Below are 26,545 nucleotides of genomic sequence, written 5' to 3'. Positions count from 1 at the left end.
TATTTATTTAATAAATATTTATACAGTATTTACTGTGTATGAAGTATTGTTCCAAGCACTTTGTAAATATTACATTATTTAGTCATCCTAATAATCTCATAAGTAGAGTTTTGTGATTATCCCCATTTTGCAGATGAGGAAACTCAATTACAGAGAGGATAAATAACTTGCTTATATTCATCAGAGAACCCTGGATTTAAACTTCAGCAGTCTGGATTTAGAATCTCCCTCTCCTTTTTTCTAACCTTTAAGTTCCATTGGACTTGGTTGGTTTAGAGTCTTCACCATTGTGTTGGATTGCCTCTCTGTGAGATACGGGATTCCACTTTAGTCTTTGTGAGTAGAGTCAGTGACCATTTGAGTATTTTTTTAATGGTCTTGATTTACCTATGTAATTCTTAAAATTTGGTATATAAAAATTTGAAGATAGGCGATGTGCAGTGGCTCATACCTATAATCACAGTGCTTTTGGAAGCCGAGGCAGCAGGATTGCTTGAGGCCAGGAGTTCTAGACCAGCCTGGGCAATACAGTGAGACCCCTGTCTCTATTGAAAAAAAATTTGTCTTTTTAAAAAAATGAGCCAGCTGCAGTGGCTCATACCTGTAGCCCAAGAGGTCAAGATTACAGACTTTTAAGTAAAAAAAACTTGAGGATATTATTTATTTATTTATTCATTTATTTATTTTTGAGACCGAGTCTCGCTCTGTCGCCCAGCCTGGAGTGCAGTGGCGCAATCTCTGCTCACTGCAAGCTCTGCCTCTTGGGTTCACGCCATTCTCCTGCCTCAACCTCCTGAGTAGCTGGGACTACAGGTGCCCACCATAATGTCCGGCCAATTTTTTGTATTTTTTAGCAGAGACGAGGTTTCACCATGTTGGCCAGGATGGTCTTGATCTCCTGACCTCGTGATTCACCCGCCTCGACTTCCCAAAGTGCTGGGATTACAGGCGTGAGCCACCGCCCCGGCCAGTTCTTCTTTTTTAAATTGAAACCATAGGCCGAGCACAGCACTAATCTCAGCACTTTGGAAGGCTGAGGTGGGTGGATCATTTGAGCCCAGGAATTTGAGACCAGCCTGGGCAACATGGTAAAACCCTGTCTCTGCCAAAAATACAAAAATTAGCCAGGCGTGACAGTGTGCGCCTGTATTTCCCCTGCTGGGGAGGCTGTGGTCATTGGATCACCTGAAGCCGGGGAGGTAGAGGTTTTAGTGAGCCATGGTTATGCCAGTGCACTCCCATCTGGGTGACTGAGAGAGACCCTATCTGACAAATAATAAATAACAATAGATAAATAAGTTGAGATCTCTAAAAAAGTAAACTCAGACCAGAAAATGTTATTGTTGCCAATATAATTTCAATCTAGTTTCTTTGCCTATTTATCTTCACTATTACATACTTGGAACAGATCCCAAACAACAGTGTTAATCCTCAAAAGCAGTTACGCTCATTATTTACTTAGTGAGACAAGTCAGAGTGTAAACACATTTTACAAAGATCATTTAATGAAAAGATTAAAGGTAAGGTGACCCTATGGTCCTGGCTTGTCTGGATCAGTCTTTGTGTAGGTCCCTTGTGCTGTCATAATTTATTAATAGCTCTTCCTTTCACTCTCAAGTGTCCCAGTTTGAAAGAGAAATTACGTGGTTATCTCAGTTGAAGAATTAGTCTATAACATTTAGTTAATGCGAAAATTTTGTTTCTTATTCACATTGTAATTAACGTTTTCCTATTTAAGTGCTGAAGGTCAAGTTTTTTTACTATATATAAAAACTTATGTTATTGGCGCTCTGCACATGCAAAGTATAATATATAATGCTATTTTTTAACTTTTACATGTGAATAGTAGATAATGGGAGTCAGACGTTTGAAGATAGCTCAGACTATAGGTTGATAAACTCCCTGGGGTCTCCTATCAATTCCAGGCTACCTTTCTAACCTTTCTCCCTAAAGCTGTCCTAGTTAGTTTTTTATTTAAGCTTTAATTCTTAAGTGATCAAGACCTATTCTGTTTCTATGAGTTTTTGAAGCTAAAACTTATTTAGTCACCTTTCCCCTTGTTCGCTTTTCATAGTAGTACATGGCTTTAAAAAATATTTGGGCTGGGTGCGGTGGCTCACACCTGTAATCCCAGCACTTTGGGAGGCCAAGGTGGGTGGATCACGAGGTCAGGAGTTTCAGACCAGCCTGGCCAACATGGTGAAACCCCATCTGTACTAGAAATATAAAAATTAGCCAGGCGTGGTGGCGCGTGCCTCTAATCCCAGCTACTCGGGGGGCTGAGGCAGGAGAATCAGTTGAACCCTGGGCAGCACAGGTGGCAGTGAGCCAAGATTGCGCCATTGCGCTTCCTCGTGGGTGACAGAGCAAGACGCTGTCTCCAAAAAAAAAAAAAAAAAAATCATAACTCTTACATTGTTTTATTTCCTAAGCCCCTGTCTTAAGTGAGGCCCTATCTTAGCTGAGATTATTTCAGAAAAGTGACCTCTCTCTGGGATGGTTCTAGGTGTGTCCCAAAAGGGCTGTTTAGACCTTGGTGGGAGCTCTTTTGGAACTTTATGGCCCAAGTCTAGCTAGCCAGTGTCAGTTGCTTGAACCATTCAGTAGCTTTCTGGTTTATCTCTATGCTGTTTTCTGACCTCTTTTGACTCTTGAACTCATTTTCCTTGTAGCAGCCAGAACAATCTTTTTAAAAATGAATACCTGATTTTAGCTTTCCTTTGGTAATGTTCTCCAATGGTACACCTTCTTAACTAGAATAAAATCTACAACTACAGGCCCTTGCCTCTTTCTCACCTCATTTTCTGCCACTTTTAACCTTTGTTTACTTTAACCCACTGACACTGGTTTTACTCTTGATTCTCAAACATGGAAAAACAGATAGATGTTTTCTTTCTCTTAACAGAATTGTGAAAAATTGGGTGAGCTGCTGTTATGTGAGGCTCAGTGCTGCGGGGCTTTCCACCTGGAGTGCCTTGGATTGACTGAGATGCCAAGAGGAAAATTTATCTGCAATGAATGTCGCACAGGTAAAGTAGATATCGAATGGTCTTCCTCCAAAGAAAGTTTGAATTTTAAGTTTTTCAGGAAAGACATTTGTTGGAGACACTATTTTGTGGCAACACTGGGCTAGTTGTTACAGATACAGAAATGGTGCTGTGTAGTTACCGCTTTCAGAAAAGCTACCAAGTGAATAATAAATGGGTAGCATAATACAGCGCAAAAAGCATTGTATTGGTGATACATTCAGAGTGTAACGTAAGCAAAGATGAGCTAATGCCGTAGAGGAAGATATCTGTGTTTAACTGTAAGAGAGAAAGAAAAATTGGTGTCGGGAAGGGAAGGGCAGAAGATCCAGTAATGAAAATGTGTAAAACATTTGGGGAATATAGAATACAAGCCAATGTGTTTAGAGTTTAGGATATTTTAGTTAAGAGGCATAGGCAGTAACTATGAGGGCTTCTTGGTTACTGGTAATGTTTTATATTTCTTAATTTGCATAGTGATTACATGAGCATGTTTACTTCATCAACTATACTCTTAGGATGTGTGTACTTTACGGTGTGTACATCATACATCAATAAAAATATTTACCAAAAAAGTTAAAAGATTATTTGTGAGTTATAATGCTTAGATTGGATTAGAAAATAGGAATAGTCAGCTGAGACCAGCTGGTAAAGCACTTCATAAAGCTGTGCTAAGTAAAGTGTTCTTTTTTTTTTTTTTTAAATAAGAGATGAGGTCTTGTCCAGGTTGGAGTGCAGTGGCGTGATCGTAGCTCATTGTAGTCTTGAGCTCCTGGGCTCAAGCAATCAGCTTCCCAAGTAGCTGGGACTACAGCCACTTGCCACCATGCATGGGTAATATTTTTTTATTTTTTATTGAGATGGGGGTCTTAACTATGTTGCCCAGGCTGGAAAGTGTTCTCTCACTCTCTCTCTCTCTCTCTCTCTCTTTTAAGCATGATATGTAGATGTTACAGCATGTAAACAGTGAAGAACTCAGGGCTGAGGTATAGATCTTATGCCTGTAAGTCATTGAAGCTGCACATATGGATCATACTTCCCAAAGAAAAAGTGTCATTAGGATAAGATAATGGTCAGTGACACTACCTGGGCATATACGCTCTTATAATGAGTTACTGGAAGGAGAGGAGGAGCTAGTCAATATCTGTGAAGCCACAGGAGTCAGGTGTTACCTGTAGGGGCAGATGTAGCAAAGACACTAAGGAGGTTCTGGACTGAAGAGAGAATTTTGTATGTGGCAGTGAGAAAATGCCTCAATTTTTGCCAGAGGATGTCTCATTACACTAGATTGAAGGGTGAGTGGATAGCCCTATATATAACTTCTTGAAGAAACTTCAGCAGAAAGGAAGACAGTACCTAAAGGGAGGATATTATAGGGTCAAGAGGAAAATCATTTTGAGTGTGTAAAACAGCTCTATTAAGGCAGAATTGAAGTGCAAAAAATTGCACATATTTCAAGTGTATGAGTCGATAAATTTTGGTATGTGTATATGTATGCACCTGTGAAGTTATCACTCAGCATTATTATTTTGAGATTCAGTAAGGTTGTTGTGTGTATTGGTAGTTCATTTCTTTTTATCACTGAGTAGTAGTTTGTTGTGTGGATTTACTTAGTTGTTGATCCATTCATCTGTTGATAGACATTTGAGTTGTTTCCTGTTTTGGTTATTATAAATAAAGGTGCTGAGAACATTCAAGTTTTTGGACACTTTGTACCCTCCCTGCCCCTTGCCTCCCCCTCCCATTTTTCTTTTTTTTCCTTGAGACAGGGTCTCTCTCTCTCGCCTAGGCTGGAGTATAGTGCTTCAGCCTCAGCCTTCCAGGCTCAAGCAATCTTTCTGGCTCAGCCTCCTTAGTAGCTGGGACTACAGGTGCCTGCCACATGCCTGGCAAATTTTTAAATTTTTTTTTAGAGACAGGGTTTATTACATTATTACCGGGCTGGTTTTGAACCCCTGGGATCAAGCAGTCCTCCTTGTTCAGCCTATGAAAGTGTTGGGATTATAGGTGTAACACACTATTCCTGGCCCCATTTTCTTTTTTCTTTTTTTCTCTTGAGATGGAGTCTCACACTGTCGCCCAGGCTGGAGTGCAATGGTGCAATCTCGGCTCACTGCGACCTCCTCCTCCTGGGTTCAAGCAATTCTTCTGCCTCAGCCTCCCAAGTAGCTGGGATTACAGGCATGTGCCACCACACCCAGCTAATTTTTGTATTTTTAGTAGAGACGGGGTTTCTCCTGTTGGTCAAGCTGGTCTCGAACTCCCAACCTCAGGCGGTCCACTTGCCTTGGCCTCCCAAAGTGCTGGGATTACATGCCACTGCACCTGGCCAACTTTTTCATTTTCTTAATGATGTGTTTCTAAGATTAATAGTTCTTAATTTTTATTAAATCCAATTTATCAGTTTGTTCTTTTTATGGACTGTGATTTGCTGTCATAGCTAAGAAGTTTTGCTTAACCCAGTGTCACCAAGTTTTTTTTGTTTCTTTTTTTTTTTTGAGACGGAGTCTCGCCCTGTCGCCCAGGCTGGAGTGCAGTGGCCGGATCTCAGCTCACTGCAAGCGCTGCCTCCCGGGTTCACGCCATTCTCCTGCCTCAGCCTGCTGAGTAGCTGGGACTACAGGCGCCCACCACCTCACCCGGCTAGTTTTTTGTATTTTTTAGTAGAGACAGGGTTTCACCCTGTTAGCCAGGATGGTCTGGATCTCCTGACCTCGTGATCCGCCCATCTCGGCCTCCCAAAGTGCTGGGATTACAGGCTTGAGCCACTGCTCTGGCCTGTTTTTTCTTTTTAATCTGCGACAGAGTCTCACTCTGTCACCCAAGCCAGAGTACAGTGGCATGATCTCACTCACTGCAACCTCCACCTCCCAGGTTCAAGTGATTCTTGTGCCTCAGTCTCCCGAGTAGCCAGGATACCAGGCATGTGCCACCACGCCCAGCTAATTTTTGCATTTTTAATAGAGACAAGGTTTCACCATGTTGGCCAGGCTGTTCTCAAACTCCTGATCTCAGATAATGCACCCACCTTGGCCTCCCAAACTCCCAAAGTGCTGGGATTACAGGTGTGAGCCGCTGTGCCTGGCCAGTGTCACAAAGATTTTTAGTTCTATGTTATCTTCATAGAATTTTTTAGTTTTACATGTCACTATTAGGTCTATGATCTATTTTGTATTAATTTTTGCATATGACATGAGGTATAGAGAAGATAGAATTTTTTTATTTTTGGCTTTTTTAGATTTGTGGTTATGTTTCCCTTTTTTCCTAGAAAAGTTATTATCTTTGAGAGTAGGAAGTTTTACCAATTTTGGTACAGTGTAAGAAATGGGAGTCATTTATTAGTGCTCTTGGCTTACCCTATTTTCCTGCAATAGGGTGATCACATCCTTGTTTAGATTGCTCAGGTTTAGTAATAGCTACCACTCCTGTAATCCCAGCACTTTGGGAGGCTAAGGTGGGCGGATTATTTAAAGTCAGAAGTTTGAGACCAGCCTGGCCAACGTGGCGAAACCTCATCTCTACTAAAAATACAAAAATTAGCCAGTCATGGTCGTGGGTGCCTGTAATCTCACGTACTTGGGAGGCTGAGGCACAAGAATCACTTGATCCCAGGAGGTGGAGGTTGCAGTGAGCTGACATCATGCCACTGCACTTCATCCTGGGCGACAGAGGGAGATTGAGTCACACACACACACACAAAAAAGCTAGCAGTTATTCAGCATCAGGTAGAGTTTTGCCTGTTTAATATTTCTTAAAATATTTATTTGCTGGATGTTCTTAGTGTTTATAGATAAAATGGGTGATTTGAATGAGCTTCCATTTCCAGCAATTGCCTGCAGGAGGATTCATGTTGAGGTCTGTTTGCCTGTCAAGCTTAGGCTCTTTTTCTTATGTTGCACTGCATCTTACAGAGAGATAGAGGTCTGTTTTTTATTTTTTTATTATTTTATTTTTTTCTGAGACAGAGTCTCCTTCTGTGGCCCAGGCTGGAGTACGGTGGTGCGATCTCAGCTCACTGCAACCTCCACCTCCCAGTTTCAAGAGATTTTGTGTCTCCGCCTCTGTAGTAGTTGGGATTATAGGCGCCTGCCACCACACCCAGCTAATTGTTTTGTATTTCTAGTAGAGAAGGTGTCTCACTGTGTTCTCCAGGCTAGTCTTGAACTTCTGGCCTGGTTTTGACTTTTTATTACAAAAATCTTAAGACATACACCAGGGTAGAACAATGTAAAGAATCTCCATGTATTCAGGTAATTTCAGTAGTTACCAACTTCTGTCTCATTTTCTCCATATATTTCAAAGGGTTTCTAACAGATACAACATCTAATGTATAGCAAGAATATATAATAACTTCTTTGTGTCATCTACCAGCCAGTTCATTTTCAAATTTTCTCATCTGTCTCAGGGATGTCTTTTTATTACGTTTTGAATTAAGATCTAGATCCAGAGAGAGGCCAAAAGCTTCTCTGTAGGTTTTCTTAGGGAGATTACCAGCATTGTATGTCGGGTGATTTCCTGTAGTGTAAACTTTTTTATACATCTCTTTTTTTTTTTTTTTTTGAGACGGAGTCTCACTCAGTCGCCCAGGCTGAAGTGCAGTGGCGTGACCTCGGCTCACTGCAAGCTCTGCCTCCCGGGTTCATGCCATTCTCCTGCCTCAGCCTCCCAAGTAGCTGGGACTACAGGCGCCCGCTGCCACGCCCAGCTAGTTTTTTGTATTTTTTAGTAGAGACGGGGTTTCACCGTGTTAGCCAGGATGGTCTCGATCTCCTGACCTCATGATCCACCCGCCTCGGCCCCCCAAAGTGCTGGGATTACAGGCGTGAGCCACCGCGCCCGGCCTATACATCTCTTTAGTTTCTACTTATCTGTAACGATACTGCCCCCACACCTTTTTTTTTTTTTTTTTTTTTGAGGCAGGGTCTCACTCTGTCACCCAGGCTGGAGTCTACTGGTGTGATCTCAGCTCAGTCAATCTCCACTTTCCAGGCTCAAGCGATCCTCCTGTGTCAGCCTCTTAAGTAGCTGGGACCATGGGCATGCACCACCACGCCCAGCTAATTTTTGTATGTTTAGTAGAGATGGAGTTTTCGCCATGTTGCCTGGGCTGGTCTTCACCTCCTGGACTCAAGCCAGCCACTCACCACGGCCTCCCAGAGTGCTGGGATTATAGGCATGAGCCTCCTCGCCCAGCCCAACTTAAATTTTGTTGGTTGCCTCCTGGAGGTATCCCCTTAACTTGTTCCTCTGTCATCCATATTTCCTGTAAACTTGTAGTTAGTCCAGGGGCTGGATTAGGTTTAATTTGAGTTTTTTCTTTTTTTCGCGGGGGTGCCAGCAGCAAGCATTTTTTGTAGACAACGTGTACTTTCTGTTGTATCACGTCAGGGAGTGTGTATTATCAGATAGTTCATTTATAATAATACTAAGATTGTTACAGTGGGGTCAGATGATGTCAGCCCTATCAGTCCATTATAAAATTTCTTACAAACTTATCAGCTAATGGTTTAGCATTTTGTAGATTCTTGAATTCTTAGTAATTTATCTTCTTTTGGTTTCTCAGGAATCCATACCTGTTTTGTATGTAAGCAGAGTGGGGAAGATGTTAAAAGGTGCCTTCTACCCTTGTGTGGAAAGTTTTACCATGAAGAGTGTGTCCAGAAGTACCCACCCACTGTTACGCAGAACAAGGGCTTCCGGTGCTCCCTCCACATCTGTATAACCTGTCATGCTGCTAATCCAGCCAATGTTTCTGCATCTAAAGGTATGGATTTCTCACGTGCACCACCCTAACTGTAAAACCTCAGTTTCATTGGCAACAGATATTTTTTTTCTTGTTTTTTTTTTTTTTTTTTCCCTTTTTGAGACGGAGTCTCGCTCTGTTACCCAGGCAGGAGTGCAGTGGCGTGATGTCAACTCACTGCAAGCTCCACCTCCTGGGTTCACGCCATTCTCCTGCCTCAGCCTCCTGAGTAGCTGGGACTACAGGTGCCCACCACCATCCCCGGCTAAATTTTTGTATTTTTAGTAGAGATGGGGTTTCACCATGTTAGCTAGGATGGTCTCGATCTCCTGACCTCGTGATCCACCTGCCTCGGCCTCCCAAAGTGATGGGATTACAGGCGTGAGCCACCACACCCGGCCGGCAACAGATATTTTCAAATGCAATCCATCATGTCACTTTATGGCATCTCTCTAGCTTTTATCAGAGAGATTACCAACATTGTATTTGGGAGAGAAGAGGGACATAATGAACTAGTTCAGCAGCCAGGCAATGCCAGGGCTCCGCAGAACACAATGTGGTTATGTGGTAGGGTATTGAATATTTGGATTTCATATGAAATGTAGTTTGAGAAAGTGTTCAGCTGCACGTCGTCTTCTCCCTAATTGATTAGAAAACCAGAGTATAGTCTTCCCCTGGGCATTTTTTTTTTTTATTTGAGACAGAGTCTCGCTCTCTTGCCCGGTCTCCATCTCCTGATCTCGTGATCTACCCACCTCAGCCTCCCAAAGTGCTGGCATTACAGGCGTGAGCCACCACGCCTGACCCCCTTGGGCAGTTTTTATATCTCTGGTTTCTATGTGTAATATCATTCAGAAATGCATGTCAAGGCAGGATTGGGGGTTCATTTTTTTTTTTTTTTTTTTTTAATGAAAACTTGTCCTAGAAATTTCTTCTGCTTCATAGTTAAGGTGAAACCTGAGTTTTCCAAAACTATCTGTGCATATAGGTAAACTTAAGTTTTGAAATGTGTTCTCTTTGGTAAGACAAGGTGTTTGTTTTTGTTGCTGCTGTTGTTTGTTTTGAGATGGAATTTCACTTTTATTGCCTAGGATGGAGTGCAATGGCACGATTTTGGCTCACTGCAACCTCACTTCCCGGGTTCAAATGATTCTCCTATCTCAGCCTCCTGACTAGCTGGGATTACAGGCACATGCCACCATGCCCAGCTAATTTTTGTATTTTTAGTAGAGACAGGGTTTCATCATATTGGTCAGTGTGGTCTCGAACTCCTGACCTCAGGTAATCCGCCTGCCTCGGCCTCCCAAAGTGCTGGGATTATAGGCATGAGCCACCTCACCCAGCGTGTTTTTTGTTTTTTGTTTGTTTTGTTTTGTTTTAAAACAGGAAGTCTCGCTCTTTTGCCCAGTGTGATCTCAACTCACTGCAATGTCCACCTCCCAGAGGTTCAAGAGATTCTCATGCCTCAGCCCCTGGAGTAGCTTGGATTACAGGTGCTTGCCACCACTCCCTGCTACTTTTTATAATTTTAGTATAGACAGGGTTTCACCGTGTTGTCCAGACTGTTCTGGAACCCCTGACCTCAGGTGATCTGCCTGACTTGACCTTCCAAAGTCCTGGGATTACAGGTGTGAGCCACCGTGCCTGGAAAAACCCAATACTGTATCTCTGCTGGTAAATTCATGTGTGCCAAAAGAGCCTTAACTTTTTCCGTAGAGGATTAAGGAGGCAAAATTCAGCAGTGTTGATGTTTCTTTTAATCAGACTGTCAGTATACCTTTTTTAGGATTATGTCCTGGCCTTATGGTTCTCATAAGTAATTTAACTTGTTGGATCAAAATTGCAGTTTCGATGAATATGATGGTGTACACCTGTAGTTCCAGCTGCTTGGGAAGGTAAAGCAGGAAGTGGGAGGACTGTTTGAGCACGTGGACTTTGAGGTCATGTCCAGCCTTGGCAATACAGGGAAACCCCATGTCTTTATTAATACAAAGAAAAATGAAAAGAGTTGCAGTTTAACTATTGGCTACTTTCTTATTTTTAATTGTTATTACAGATTGCATTAGAGGTTTTGGTGGTGGTTCGGTGATGGTATATAATAGATAAAGTATTTGAGGGGATGTATTTCCTCTGGAGATGGTAGAGAGGTTCGTTCACTTGAAAGGCTTTAAGAATCACAGAGTTCCAGGCAAGCATTATTGTTCTCTCCCCTCTCCCTATTTATTCTGGGGCTGATTTCCTAGCTGTCAGGACAGTGGTTTGAGTTGGGCTTTCTCTTGTTGAAGCAGGCTCACTGACAGTTACGGGTTTTGGTTCCTTTTGGAGACTTATCACATAGCTCCCATCTGAGTTTTCTTGGTGGATCGAATGTTTAAGATCCATCATCTTAGTGGTCATTCCTTCTATTTGTGACATTTTTTCAATACTAACAAATAGACTTGAATAACTCACATTCTTTTTATATTTAATATTTTTGTTTTTTCTTTTGCTCGTCCCTGATTTTCCTGCTTTAGGTCGATTGATGCGCTGTGTCCGCTGTCCTGTGGCATACCACGCCAATGACTTTTGCCTGGCTGCTGGGTCAAAGATCCTTGCATCTAATAGTATCATCTGCCCTAATCACTTTACCCCTAGGCGAGGCTGCCGAAATCATGAGCATGTTAATGTTAGCTGGTGCTTTGTATGCTCAGAAGGTAAGAAATCACTTCTTCCTCTATTTGTAGTCTAAAAAGGGATTAAATCAATGTTTTAATTGGAACAAAAATACTTTTCATCATATTGCCACTGGAAACAATATTAGAAATGATACTATTCATCTGCCATTAAGGAAATGATGTCCCAAATTAATGATTATATAGCAGAACTTGTTTTTTTATTTTTTTGAGACAGCATTTCACTCTGTTGCCCAAGCTGGAGCGCTGTGGCACAGTCTCAGCTCACTGCAACCTCCACCTCCCAGGTTTAAGCAATTCTCCTGCCTCAGCCTCCTGATTAGCTGGGATTACAGGTGCCCACCACCATGCCTGACGAATTTTTTGTATTTTTAGTAGAGACAGGGTTTTACCGTGTTGGCCAGGCTGATCTCAAACTCCTGACCTCAAGTGATCCGCCCGCCTCAGCCTCCCAAAGTGCTGAACTGCGCCTGTCCAGCAGAACTTTTAAAACTTGGCTTTGTTGCCCAATAGGGAGAGGTTTTATTTTTCTTATTTTGAATAATGACTTGAGTTTTGTTAAAATGATAAACAATTGAAGCAGTAAAGACAAAAATTCACTTAATTCCACCACCAGAAAAAGAAATCATTGCTTAATACTAAGTGGCATTACTGCAGACATTCATGCATGTCAGCAGATAGGTCAGATACCTAGATAGAAACAATTATTGAAAATAGTATTATCATGTAATTATGTTTTAACAAGCAATTTTATGCACATTAATAGAAAAAGAGTGAACGTGATGGAAAAAGTGAAGGGATTTGTGAACTTTAGTTATATATTTTCTTATTGTAAGGAATATTAGTTCTTAAAAGAGAACGTAGAAGAAAGATAAATTTTCTGTATATTTTATTCTTCGCTCTTTCGCCCAGGCTGGAGTGAAGTGGTGCAATCTCTGCTCACTGCAACCCCTGCCCCCGCACTGCTCCCCACCCTGCCCCTACTGGTTCAAGTGATTCTCCTGCCTTAGCCTCCTGAGTAGCTGGGATTACAGGCGCCCGACATTGTGCCCCCCTAATTTTTTTTTTTTTTTTTTTTTTTTTTTTTTTTTTTTTGGTGGAGTTGGGGTTTCACCATGTTGGCCAGGCTGGTCTCTAACTTCTGACCTCAGTTGATCCACTCTCCTCGGCTTCCCCAAAGTGATAGGATTACAGGCGTGAGCCAGTGCGCCTGGCCATTTTATTCATTTTTAAAATATTTGTTTTTTAGAACAGAGTTAGTGTTAACCTTTCACATATTTTCTTTTCTATGCTTATCATCCCTGACAACTTGATTTTTGCTAGTTAAATGGAAGATTTTAGCACTCATCACCAGTATGTTAACTGTAATACTTAAAGTTCTGAATTCCTTATTTCAGTTTTTCTCTTGGTTGTCTGAACTTCTGTGAGCCCACAGGTGCTCATTTCTCTGCTTCGAGGCATCATTTGCCTTTGTACTAGAAGGATATCTAGTACAAAGGTAAATGATACTTTTCTAAGTTCATGGTAGTGGTATTGGTATTTTGTAATGGTATTTTTCTAGGTTCCTTGTGGACTTTGCTCCACTATCTTCTGGTGATGAGGGTAGCACCAGTTCTTCAGTTTTCTCTTTTATTTTCAGATTTTATTTTGTTGATTTAGTAGTTACTTGGAAATAATTTTTTTGTTATCTACTTATTAATTATACAATTTCCTGAAAACCTGGCTGGCTCTGAACATTCTGAGGGATTAATTTTATAAAAAGTCAATATATGTAAAAGAATGAACATTATACTTAGAATCTTGAAGTCCAAGTTTGAATTCTGGCTTGTCTCTTTAGTCAAATTGCTTTACTAAGTCTTGGTTTGCTTGTTAATAAAATATAGGCTCTATTCCCTATCACACAGTCATATTTATCACATAGCATCAATTAAATGAAAAGATATGATTAAAACCCTTGCACAGTGAGAAAATAAGTTTAAATGGTCTCTGGTCTCATTTTTAATTCTCTGTAGGGCTGACTTTTTCCACAGCCTGCCTCATTTTGTTTGATTTTCTTCTAAAAATTATCTTTGTTATTATCCACTTTCCCTGCAAGATGACTTCCTCCAAGAAAACAATACCTTCTTTTTCTTTCCTCTTTCTTAAGATATCACTAAGAAGCTGAACACGTTGGTGCATGCCTGTAGTCCCAGCTATTCAGGAGGCCAAGGTGGGAGGATTGCTTGAGCCCAGGAATTCAAGACCAGGCTGGGCAATATAGTGAGACTGACCTCATAAACAAAACAAAACAAAAAATAACCAAAAAAAAAAAGCTATCACTGTGAAAGGAAAATAAATTCACAAAAGGAAAATTTGGAGCCCCAAATCACTAAGTCAAGGGAAAAGTCAAGCTTGGAACTACATCAGGAAAACCTGCCTCCCGTTTTATTCCTCAATAATACAGCTACAGGCCAGGCGACGTGGCTCACACCTCTAATCCCAGCACTTTCGGAGGCTGAGGCAGGTGGATCACCTGAGGTCAGGAGTTTGAGACCAGCCTGGCCAACATGGTGAAACCCCGTCTCTACTGAAAATACAAAAAATAGCCAGGTGTGATGGTGGAAGCCTGTAATCCCAGCTGCTTGGGAGGCTGAGACAGGAGAATTGCTCTGTTCTGTTGAATTTCACCCTGGCAATGGAAACCGATAGCTTATCTTTACTGGTGTGGGACAGAAAGTCATCCCTATGCTCATCTGAGACAAATGCATACCTGATTGCTTCCTGTGCCCTATTGTTTAGGTAAAAATGCAGATTCACTGAGCCAGATTAAATTGTATATTCAGTGAAAGGCTGATGAAGGACTCAAAAGAATGCAACCTTTTGTTTTTTACCTACTTATGACCTGGAACCCCAAGTCCCTCCCAGAACCAATGACAATGTTACACATACTGATGTCTCTTATCTCCCTAAAATATATAAAAGCAAGCTGTACCCCCACCACCTTGGGCACATGTTGCCAGGATCTCCTGAGGTTGTGTCATGGACGTGTTCTTCACCTTGGCAAAATAAACTTTCTAAATTGGTTGAGACTTGTCTCACATATTTTGAATTCACATCACTAAGGAGATTTGTATGTTTATGCCAATAATTCTGTAAAAGAATAATTTTCCTTACTTGCGATATATTGTCTCTGTAGTCAAAGACTGGCGTTTAGTTAATTCTGGAAGCTTTGTTCGCTTAGTTGAAATCTGAAAGATAGTACACAGTCAGTGGATGGGTAAAACTGTTGCCACCTTAGTATAAACCAAGGCAGTACTTCCAAACCAATACAAATAAGCAGTCATTGCGTTCTGTATCATCACCTACTCGCAGTAAAAGCATGGCAGTTTTACCTTAGAAGTTTCTTAAAGTAAAACACCTTAGTTTTATTGTATCCTGTCCATGAAGTGAACATTGTTTTCCTATTCTCTGTGATGAAGTGGGAAGTACACATAAAGCAGTTTCTTTGCATACTGATGGTTATCATGAGTTAAAGCACTCATGCAACTGAGTTTCAGGCTGAACTATCCACATTGTTCATGGAACAGTTTTTAATTGTAAGAGTTACTGATAAACTGTGGTTATTCATGCTTGGATATGTAGCAGACATTTACTTGAAAATGAACAACTGTGAACCTGTCAATCCAAGAAAAACAACTGCAAAATAATGGCCAATGATAAAATTTGAGCTTTTAAGTGAAAACTAAAATTTTCATAAACTATTATCTTCTACCTTCAGCTTTACAGCTTCTTAGTACTTACTGATGGGATCATGGTAGTATTAATAAATGTGATTTTAAAAGTATTATAATAGGCCATTTCGAAGATGCACATGACTCAATGAACCTTTTTTTTTTTTTTTTGAGACGGAGTCTGGCTCTGTCCTCAGGCTGGAGTGCAGTGGCGCGATCTCGACTCACTGCAACCCCCTCCTCCCGGGTTCAAGTGATCCTCCTGCCTCAGCCTCCCGAGTAGCTGGGACTACAGGTGTGTGCCACCATGCCCAGCCAATTTTTTGTATTTTTAGTAGGGACGAGGCAATATTTTTAATATAGCTAATGCACGATGTTAAAAACCTTGCATGTGTAAAAGATCCATTCAAAGTAGAAGACAGATCAATGAATTTTAGTGTAGTCATTTTAAGTTTAGTGACATAGTTTCAGTTTCCACATTGCAACTAAACTCTGCACTGTGGAGTTTTAGTATAGTATCAAAGAATGAATATCCATAGTTATTGAACAGGTTATTTTAGCACTCTTTTCCAGCAATATATCTGAGAGGCCATACTTTCTTCATGTGTGTCAGATAACATATTGCAACAAATGCAATTTAAAATATTTGCTACAATGGGCTGTACACGGTGGCTTATGCCTGTAATCCCAGCACTTTGGGAGGCATAAGGATCACTTGAGGCCAGGAGTTCAGGACCAGCCTGGCCAACATGGCAAAACCAGTCTCTACTAAAAATACAAAAATTAGCTGGACGTGGTGGTGCATGCCTGTAGGCCCAGCTACTCAGGAGGCTGAGGCAGAAGAATCATTTGAACCAGGGAGATGGAAGTTGCAGTGAGCTGAAATCGTGTGCCTGCACTCCAGCCTGTGTGACAAAGCGAGACCCTGTCTCAAAAAAAATAAAATATTTGCAAAAATGGGTCGGGTGCAATGACTCGCACTTATAATCCCAGCACTTTGGGAGGCCGAGGTGGCAGATCAGTTGAATCCAGGAGTTCCAGACAAGCCTGGCCAACCTGGCAAAAAACCCCATCTCTTAAAAAAAAAAAAAAAAAAAAATGGCATGGCTTGGGAGGCTGAGGCAGGAGAATCGCTTGAACCTGTCAGGTGGAAGTTTCAGTGAGCTGAGATCAACCACTGTACTCCACCCTGTGACAAAAATGAGGAAACGTATAGTTTTTATTAAAATGTTAATCATGTTTAATGAATTAATTCTTAGTATCTGTTTGCAGGAACTAGGAAATAAAAATTTTAAAATAATAAAATGAATTTAGAAACTTAAAATTTTTTTAGTTTTAATTTATCTCTGGCAAATATCTGTAGTATATCTTGTATACACAAAATCACTTTGGGTTTCTTTGTAATTTTCAAGAGCATAATGTGGTCCTGTAAATTCAAGGAAAGCCTGAGGCCAAAAAGCCCAAGGACTGCTCCCATAAACTAAGATTATCCTGTGGTTAGTGAACAGGGATAGAAAATAGTCTTACAACTTTTTTTTCCCCTCATGTAAAGGAGAGGACTAAAGGTAGTTAACCCAGGTAGTAGGATAATTGGTAAATTTCAAATTGTAAGGAATTGGACCCTTTCAATTTAGCAGTATGTTTACAATACATTTTCTCTTTCTTTCTCTCTTCCACCAAGTGTCTCATTTCATCTTTGTTTTAATGACTCATGCAGGTTTCCCTCTTCTCTCTTCCTGGTTTTCCGGCTTTCTCCTATATATTACCTCTAGTGTCACTAGATAGACCCTCCTTTCCTGCTTCCCATCTATCTACCCAGAGTAGTTCTATTGATTTCTTGCCTCATGTTCTTTCTCAGCTCAATCTGCATTGTGCTCTGTCCTGAAATACAGAGGTGCTTGACACTTTGTCCCCTCAGCTCTGACCTTTGACCTTTATTCAGTGGGTTTTCTTTTATCCAGGTTTCTTTTAGTGTTATATCCTTCTTTGAGTGCCTTTTTGTACATGAAATATTTCTAGTGCATCATGAATGCCAGTTTAATGAAAGGAAGATTTTTCTGCTAAGACTGTGTAAGCAGACTAAACAAGTTGTAATTCAGCAAGTGACTAAGCATAGATAGGAATGTTGCAGAAGGTATCCTGCCACTGGGCTAGTTGAATTTATGTCACTGTTAGTGTACCATTCTTAGGTTATTTGATTACCAAAATAGCTAAATAGAGTTTGGGACTGTATAATTGTTCTTCAGACTTGTTTTTTAGCAGCAGATGCATTTCCAAATGTAATCTTACTCTGAATCTGAGCTTCACTATACAATACAGACAAAAGGCGAGCTTTTCCAGTTGAAGTAGGAGTCTGATCTGAAACACACCCCTGGCCCCAACAAAAAACAAATAAAACTTCCACTCTTATTTTAAGAGGTTGTTGAAGAGAATTAGTAAGTAAAGGTCCTTTTGGCTGGAACTGCCATCTTCCTGTAATTTGCCAAAATGTCAAAACACAAAGGGAAAGAGGAGAGGCACCTGATACATGTTCTCTCAGCCTTTTACAAAACATGGAGTTGTTCCTTTGGCTGCATATATGCAAATCTATAAGGAAGGTGATATTGTAGACATCAAGGGAATGGGTACTTTTCAAAAAGGAATGCCCCACTAGTGTTACCATGGCAAAACTGAAAGAGTCTACAGTGTTACCCAGCATGCTGTTGGCATTGTTGTAAACAAGGGCAAGATTCTTGGCAAGAGATTCAATGTGCATATTGAGCACATTAAGCACTCTAAGAGCCAAGATAGCTTCCTGAAACGTGTGAAGGAAAATGATCAGAAAAAGAAGCCGAAGAGAAAGTTACCTGGGTTCAACTGAAGCACTAGCCTGCTCCACTCAGAGAAGCATACTGTGAGAACCAATGGGAAGGAGCCTGAGCTGCTGGAACCTATTCCCTATGAGTTCATGGCATCATAGGTGTTAAAAAAATAAAAGATCTCTGGACTGTTAAAAAAAAAAAAAAAAGGCAAAAGTCAGCATGGGAATAAATTATATATAAAATGCCAACAGAAGTATGTTTATAGTAGGAATTTTTTTTTGTTCTTTCCCAGCTGAAGATTTATTGGCGTAAATGCAACCATATAAAAACGTTAAGTCATGAAAAACAGTCATGATGTGCCCTCCCCATCCCCCCAGCCCAGGCCCCTAAAACTTCCTCTGCGGGAGGGAGGGAGGGAGAGAGAGGAAGGGGGAGCCCCGCAATCGTCTAGTAACGCTCAGCCCGTGGGCCTGTGCAGGGTAGGAGAGTCGGGCCTCAGGGCATCCTATAGTCTGTGGAGCAGGACAGGTCGCACAGATGGCCCTTGAAATTTAGGTTGACAAAAAAAAAAAAAAAATTTAGGTTGAGGGTGAAGTCCAGGTCCTAATTGTTCTTGGCGTTGGGCCACATGCCGATGGTGCCAAAGATCTCCTCACCCGTCTTCAAGGTCAGGTAGTCCTCCATGTAAAACACCATCTGCTTCCATTGCGGGTACAGGGACTCCGGGCTGATGGAGAAGCCGGTCCTCTTGTGGCAGTGCATAAACTCGATGTTGAAGTAGGCCACCTGGGCGTGTACGTAGTCATTCTGTTTCACTTGTAGGCAGAACGGGGAGGTGAAGGTCAGGTCTTCCACCTTGACGGTGTAGATGTCTACCTCCTTTATGAGGCATGCATTGCTGACCAGCTGTTTCAGGTCCACCAGGTCCACTAGGGTCTCCCTGATGGCCACATCTTTGATGGAAGACATATCGAAGCCATAAGCGTTCTCCCACCTGTGGATCTTGTAGGCTTTGTACTGCCGGTCCTCGATGACTGCCACATACAGTGTGGCCCGGTCTGGGAAGATGAGGCTTATTGGGCGTCAGTCACTTGTCTGGGCGTGGAGCACAGTGTTGAGCATGGACTCCTACAAGAGGCAGTTAGCCCATCCACTTGCTGATGATGATGTCCACCTTTTCCACCGGGAGCTCTACCTCCACCACCTTCCCCTTAATGATGGTCACCAAGGGGTCTAACTTGTTGGCTTTGGCAATCTTCACCGCATATTCAGAGCTAGTGGAACCACTCGATCCCGATGACGTTGCGGGCCCGGCCTTGGCGAACATGCAGAGGATGCTTGTGTCCGTGCCCCCATCCAGCACTACCTTGTCCTTGAAGAGGTGATGGTTGTGAAACATGGAGTTGCTGAAGTGGGCGTAGGAGTCAAAGTAGTAATCTTTGGACGTTATGCCCTTGACGTTCGGCTTCTCGCTGCTTTCCGCCTGGCCACAGGACACCTCCATGATGCAGTTCGCGACCTCGGCGGCCGCCATCTTGGCCCACACCTCCTAACTCCTCCAGTCGCCAAGACCCCCGCCTTTTTCTATAGTAGGATTTTAAGAGGTTAAAGAAGCACAGTGAGAACAAGATTAACTCGAATATATTCTTTGCTAAGGCTTTACTCACCTCTTCAGGGTAAAACTTGGAATTACACGTTTGAGTTTAATATGTTTGAAGCATGCTCATTTCTGGCAACAGTGGCTCATTTCTTTTTGGCAACAAAATAAAATGCCTGCCTATCTGCTGAAACTATTGTGTTCTGAAAGTTTCAGAACTTTATATATTTATTTATTTATATATTTATAAAATATATATTTATTTATTTGAGACAAGAGTCTTGCCCTGTCACCCTGCTTGGAGTGCAGTGGTTCGGTCTTGGCTCACTGCAACTTCCACCTCCCAGGTTCAAGCAATTCTCCTGTCTCCGCCTCCCAAGTAGCTGGGAATACAGGCATGTGCCACCACACCTGGCTAATTTTTTAGTAGATAGGAGGTTTCACCCTGTTGGCCGGGCTATTCTGTAACTCCTGACCTCAGGTGATCCACCCGCCGGAACCTGCCAAAGTGTTGAGATTACAGGCCTGAGGCACTGCGCTCAGCCGAAAAGTTAGTAATTTTAAAAGGAGGGAAGGAACTAACCATATAGAGTTACTACTTATATGTCAGCTGCTACTAGGTGATTTATTAGCTAGGTGAGTCCTCAAACAAATGTGGTTATTGTTTGTTAGAGAAAACTCCTTACTGCTGAGGAAATTATAGCTCAGCAAGGAAAGTGAATTTCTCAAAGGCATGTAGTCCTAGAGCTAGAATTCCAACCTGAACCTGACTAGAGTTAAATAAAGCTTATGCTGTTTATACTCTGGTCATTGTGTGTCACTGATAATGTTTTTATTTAGTATGTCTTTTAGTGAAGAGAAAGAAAAAAATATATATATGTGTGTGTGTATGGATCTACACATCCATGACTTTTATAGGTTTCCTTGTGACTTCATTGCTTTAACTTAATTTTGCCAATAGGATCTCATGTTTATTAGCTGTGAATTTAACAAGCTTTCAGGGGAGCAGTGTTCAGGAATGTTGGAGCGGGAATACTTCTTCAGCATAGATTTTCTGGATAACTAGTTAAACTAATAAGCCCTAAGCTGGTTAAGAGCTGAGCAAAAGCTATTTTAACTGGGTTCTTAAATGCGATATTGTGATCTGAATGCCACTTTTTTTTATTCCCACAGGAGGCAGCCTTCTGTGCTGTGATTCTTGCCCTGCTGCTTTTCATCGTGAATGCCTGAACATTGATATCCCTGAAGGAAACTGGTATTGCAATGACTGTAAGGCAGGCAAAAAGCCACACTATAGGGAGATTGTCTGGGTAAAAGTTGGACGATACAGGTAATCCTGGAGAATAGCACTCATTTCTTTTACTATCCTCTGTTTCTTGAGACCTCTCAGATACAATGCTTAACGTATTTTCTAATGATCTACTTAATTAGGCATGGTACTCCTCCCCTCTTTTTATTGATGTTTTTCCTTATAGGAAAAGAAACCTAACTTTATGAATTGCAATTATAGGAATAATACATGTTCTCTGTGGAAAAATTTTTTTTTCTTTTATGTATTTTTTGGAAAGTTTTTTTAAATGAAAACACACTAATAATCTCATAAGGCAGGTACATTGTTAACATTTCAGCATATGTACTCCCAGATGTACCAATCCACAGTTATGTCCCCCCACCATCCAAAATAACTGTCTTTACAGATTATTACTGTTTTGTGTCTTGGGTTGTTTGTTTTGAGACAGGGTATCCTCTGTCACCCGGGCTGGAGTGCAGTGGTGTGATCATTGCTCACTGCAACTTCAAACTTCTGGGCTTAAGCGATCCTGCCACCTCAGCCTCCTGAGTAGCTGGGACTACAGGTACATGCCACTGTGCCCAGCCATTTTTTTTTCTTTTTAAAAATATTTTGATGGAATGTGGAAAGCACAAAGGATGTAACATGCATAATTTTAAAGAATAACAAAAGTGACACCTGTGTATGTACCTTCCACTTAAATAGAACACTATTGGTACTTTTGAGGTCTATTCCATGCCCTGATTCCATTCTCTCCTACCCCTAGAGGTAATCACTATACTAAATTTTAGCTTTTTCATTCCTTCGCCGTTCTGTGAGAGTTTAATGTTTTCTTTGGTATGTTTTAGACCTTTATGTAAAGGAATTATTGTTGATATATTTTTCTGCAACTTTTTTCATTCACTTCTACGCCCCTGAGATTCATCATAGTATAGTATGCTGGTTCATTCATAGTTCACTGTTCCTTTATACAGTCACATAATGTCTAGTTCACTTACCCATTTTCCTGTTTGGACTGTGAACATTTGGTCAGTTTTTCTTGGTTTATATACTTGGGACCTTGATTATAAGTATATACTTATATACAAATATATATTTGGTTTATATACTTAGGGCCTTCTCTAGGGCATTCTCTGGAGTAAAGTAGGTAGATAGAAGTTTCCAGCTTTAATAGGTAATACCATATTGTCTCCCTAAAATGGTTGTGTAGTAATTTACATTCTTTGATTTTGTTTGTATGTGTTTGTGTTTTGATTTCTTGGTGCTGTTCTTCTATAATTATTGAAAGTTTCCTTTTTAAAGGCCAAATTGGATTTTATTTTGTATAGTATACCATGGGTAATGCTATTATTTTCTTGATGTTGAGCATTTATATTTTTTGCAATTTTTCCTTCTTATAATGCTTCAGTGAATGTTATTGTCATAAGTGTCTGTTCCTATATCATTATTTTTTTTAGGTAGAGTCCTTGAAGTTGAATAATTGAGTCTAAGGGAGTGTGTGCCTGTATAAGAATGTGGGCAGGGGTTTTCCAACTTCTAGCACATACAATTGTTTGTGTTCTAGTTAGGTTGTAAGAATGCCGTAAGATGGACTTTAATGTGGACAGACAGACATTGCTAATCCTTACTCTTATATGAGTAGATTATTTTCCTAATGCTTTGCAGCTTTCTAGAGGTTTCCCTTCTCCTTTTCACCTTTCCCAGGTGGTGGCCAGCTGAGATCTGCCATCCTCGAGCTGTTCCTTCCAACATTGATAAGATGAGACATGATGTGGGAGAGTTCCCTGTCCTCTTTTTTGGATCTAATGACTATTTGTGGACTCACCAGGCCCGAGTCTTCCCTTACATGGAGGGTGATGTGAGCAGCAAGGATAAGATGGGCAAAGGAGTGGATGGTACATATAAAAAAGGTAACTTTATCCTTTTTGTTTCTCAGGCAAACATATACCTCTGTTGCCTGAGTGTCTGCTCTGTTTTAGAATTCACATTTTGAAACTGCCTTTGTCCTCTCAGGACATTATGTGGCTACAAATACTGTATTTTGCAAGGAAGTTGACCCATGTAACTCATTATTTTTGAACCTTAATCTTTACTTAATTAGAATTTCCTTGAGCTTTTTTTTGACTTATCAGTTGCTTTCTCAGCATTCCATCAAATAATGGAGTTCTGAAACTATTTCATAGAAGAAACACTTCAGTTTGCTAGACTCTAGCGGAGCTACATTTGCTCCAAGGAGTTTGGTCTTTTCTTTTCTTTTCTTTCTTTTTTAAAGCTTGTTGGAAAGAAATAAAATTCACCAGATATTGTAGAGCAAACTAGTAAAGGTCAAAGCATAAATGCTGTGAATCAAAATAAAGTTTTGTAAACTGGCCTAGCAATGAAGGCAGGGTACCCTGTTATCAGCAGAACTAGTTTTACTACTTACCAGATGGTCGAATCAACTTTGAACCTGGTTTTCTCTTATCATATAATGGAGAAAGTTTGCTCTTGGAATTCAGTGGGATTATAAAAAGTGTCCCTGCAGAGTACCTAATTGGTATCCCCTTAGTGGTAATTACCTTCTTCCTCTAGCTGTCCTTCGAAAGATAATATATCTCTTGCTATTTAATATATTTGGTCCTTAAAGTACAAATGGTTCTGAACTCAAAATGGTCCAACTTACAGCTTTACAATGATGTACTTCCATTATGTTCCTCAACTTATGATGGGGTTATATCCAGGTAAACCAATTGTTAACATGAGGAGCATCTGTGTAAGATTTTGTCTATAGGGTGAGATGAAAAGGGATTCTAAGCAAGTGACATGGAAAAAGATTCTAAGCAGGTAAAGCTTCCTGGTTAGGGAATGGGAGTAATGTCGATAGGGAACAAGTTTAACAAAGGTTCTGTTGCCACATGTTATTTTAGTAGCTCCTCACTTAACCTGTTTGCCTTGTGGTTTCTATACAGAGATATGGGCTATCTATCAGTTCTACTGCTAATACAAAAATACATAGTACTGTGCTATTAGTACTAATACTTCAGGAGCTGGGATCTTGAGTCTTGTAATCTCAGGTGGTCAGGGATCAAGTGACCAGTGTTTTGGCCTGCACAGAGCTGGCCACCACTGAGGTTGGGGGAGAAGGTGGAGTATAAGGAATACCTCAGGTCTGAGCCTGCCTAAGCTCTGAGATTCTGCCTCAGTGAGGGAGTTTCTAGGTGCCTGTGACTTCTTGGAACTTGTATTTTTGCAGGGGAATCTGAAATAGATAACAGTAGGCGAAATATCTGCTGGGATTTTGGTATTGTTAATATTGTGGCAGAAGTGTGCATTGTATATGCTGTGGGAACAGACAAGAGGAAGCTGGGGAGCAGTGTTTGGAAGTCATAGATGATTACTAAGTGACTCTGAGGAGTGAATCATCATAATAATAATAGTTACCATTTTTGTTTGCCAGACCCTGTTCATTGTTTATTTTCTGCTTTAAGTGCTTAATGATAACCCTATGAGGTAGATACCATCCTGATCTTGCAGGTGAGGAAACTGAGGCACATTAATGTTAAAGTACTTGCCCCCAACTTATCAATACCAGTAAGTGATAGAGGAAGGTTTCTCACTCTGATAGTAGAGCCAGAATCTAAACTCTTAACCTCTACACTGACTTTGAAGAAGCAAAAGGACTTAAAATGTGATACATTTTATCAAGAAGACATCACATGGGAAAGCACATGTTGAATCTGTTAATAAAATCCTGAGTTAGCAACCTCCAAGTATTTGGGAAGGTTTCAGCACATGGTTGGGGGAGTACTGGGCTATTTTCCTGAAAGGATGAAGATCTAACTAGATCCCTAATTAGAGCAGAGTTTTAAAAACTTCAGCCTGCGACGTTGTTGGGCCTTTTAAAAGGTGAGAGGCAGAAATGACGAGACTCTGCCGGACAAGGTGGCTCATGCCTGTAATCCCAGCACTTTGGGAGGCTAGGCAGGTGGATCCTTTGAGGTCAGGAGTTCAAGACCAGCCTAGCCAACACATTGAAACCCTGTCTCTACTAAAAATTAAAAAAAAAAATTAGGCTGGGCGCGGTGGCTCAAACCTGTAATCCCAGCACTTTGGGAGGCCGAGATGGGCGGATCACAAGGTCAGAAGATCGAGACCATCCTGGCTAACACGGTGAAACCCCATCTCTACTAAAAAAATACAAAAAACTAGCCGGGCGAGGTAGCGGGCACCTGTAGTCCCAGCTACTCGGGAGGCTGAGGCAGGAGAATGGCGTAAACCCAGGAGGTGGAGCTTGCAGTGAGCTGAGATTGCGTCACTGCACTCCCACCTGGGCGACAGAGCGAGACTCCGTCTCAAAAAAAAAAAAAAAAAAAAAAAAAAAAATTAGCCAGGCATGGTAATGCGCACCTGTAATCCCAGCTACTTGGGAGGCTGAGGGAGGAAAATCGCTGGAACCCTGGAGGCGAGGCTGATGCCACTGCACTCCAGCCTGGGTGACAGAGCAAGCGAGACTGTGTGTCTACCCACCCACCCCCTACCCCCACCACCACCAAAAAAGAAAGAAAGAATGAGACTAACAGTGAATTGTTCATGGGGATGGAGAATATGATTTATATTGGATAGATGTTAAGGAGGTAGACTAGGACATGCTGAATAATGTCCTAGTCTGCCTCCTTAGAAGAACACATTTTAGGACAATTTAGATGATTCTCCTGGAAAGGACACAATTTAGGACAATTTAGATGACTCCATGGAACACATACAAACAAGGAAATGAAGAAAAAGGATGGGTCAGAGGGGAGAGTTTCTTTAAAGGATGACAGAGCTTGGGGAAAGGCACAGAGAAAGTGGGAAGAATGGGATTCTCAGAGTTTTTAATGTGGGTGAAGAATAATGAATTAACAGTTTTAAGTGCAGAATGAGAATCTTAAGATTTTGTTGGACTTTTCAGATATTGCAATCTTTTAAGCATGAGAAAATACAGGGGCCGGGCATAGTAACTCGTGTGTAATCCTAACACTTCGGGAGGCTGAGGCAAACAGATACCTTGACCTTAGGAGTTTGAGGCCAGACTGGGCAACATGGCAAAACCTTGTCTCTACAGAAAAATTAGCCTGGCATGGTGGTGCATGCCTGTAGTCTCAGCTACTCGGGAGGCTGAGGTGGGAGGATCACTTCAGCCTAGGAGGTCGAGGCTGCAGTGAGCTGGGATTGTGCCATTGTATTCCAACCAGGATGTTAGAGTGAGACCCTGTCTCGAAAAAGAAGTACAGGACTTGAGTGTAGATTATTTATGAAGATCTGTGTATCATTAGAGCTAATAGTTTATATTTACAAAACAAGTCTTAGGATAAGAGGCAAGAAGGAGAACAAAGCTTCAACTTTGAATTTCTGCCAGAGGAGAGTGAGCACAATATCTGGGGCACCTAAGAAGTAGCATGTTTCCAAAAGTGGGAGGTTTAGGACTGAGGAAAGAAAGGCCTAAAGGCAGTGACTTTGCTAAGCAGATGAAGTGTAATTGTTAGGAGATGGTATCTGTGGGCTTTTTAAAGTCATTTAGCTGTTTATTGTTTTCTCATCTAAAGCACGGTTGTCTAATCTTTTGGCTTCCCTGGGCCACATTGGAAGAATTGTCTTAGGCCAAACATAAAATACACTAACAGTAACGATAACTGATGAGCTAAAAAAAAAAAAAAAAAGACCGGGCGCGGTGGCTCAAGCCTGTA

The 26,545-nt window shown here is 41.2% G+C and overlaps 1 protein-coding gene and 1 pseudogene across 6 annotated transcripts in view; one reads left to right on the top strand and one right to left on the bottom strand.

Moving 5' to 3' along the window:
- NSD1 (nuclear receptor binding SET domain protein 1) overlaps positions 1–26,545 on the top strand; it is a 175,977-nt gene that overhangs the window by 121,419 nt on the left and 28,013 nt on the right. For all 6 annotated transcript variants that reach the window (XM_023185002.3, XM_023185005.2, XM_023185003.3 and 3 more), the window contains 5 exons: positions 2,906–3,029; positions 8,590–8,790; positions 11,283–11,462; positions 20,723–20,879; positions 22,545–22,750. In XM_023185002.3, the coding sequence (XP_023040770.1) occupies positions 2,906–3,029; positions 8,590–8,790; positions 11,283–11,462; positions 20,723–20,879; positions 22,545–22,750 (868 nt within the window). The remainder of the gene's footprint in view (positions 1–2,905; positions 3,030–8,589; positions 8,791–11,282; positions 11,463–20,722; positions 20,880–22,544; positions 22,751–26,545) is intronic.
- On the bottom strand, positions 18,556–19,486 carry LOC111521606 (annotated as a pseudogene).

This window comes from Piliocolobus tephrosceles, chromosome 4 (genome assembly GCF_002776525.5).
Source record: "Piliocolobus tephrosceles isolate RC106 chromosome 4, ASM277652v3, whole genome shotgun sequence".
NCBI lineage: Eukaryota > Metazoa > Chordata > Mammalia > Primates > Cercopithecidae > Piliocolobus > Piliocolobus tephrosceles.
The sequence above is the reverse complement of the archived record's forward strand: the minus strand, read 5'-3'. Positions and strand labels throughout refer to the sequence as shown.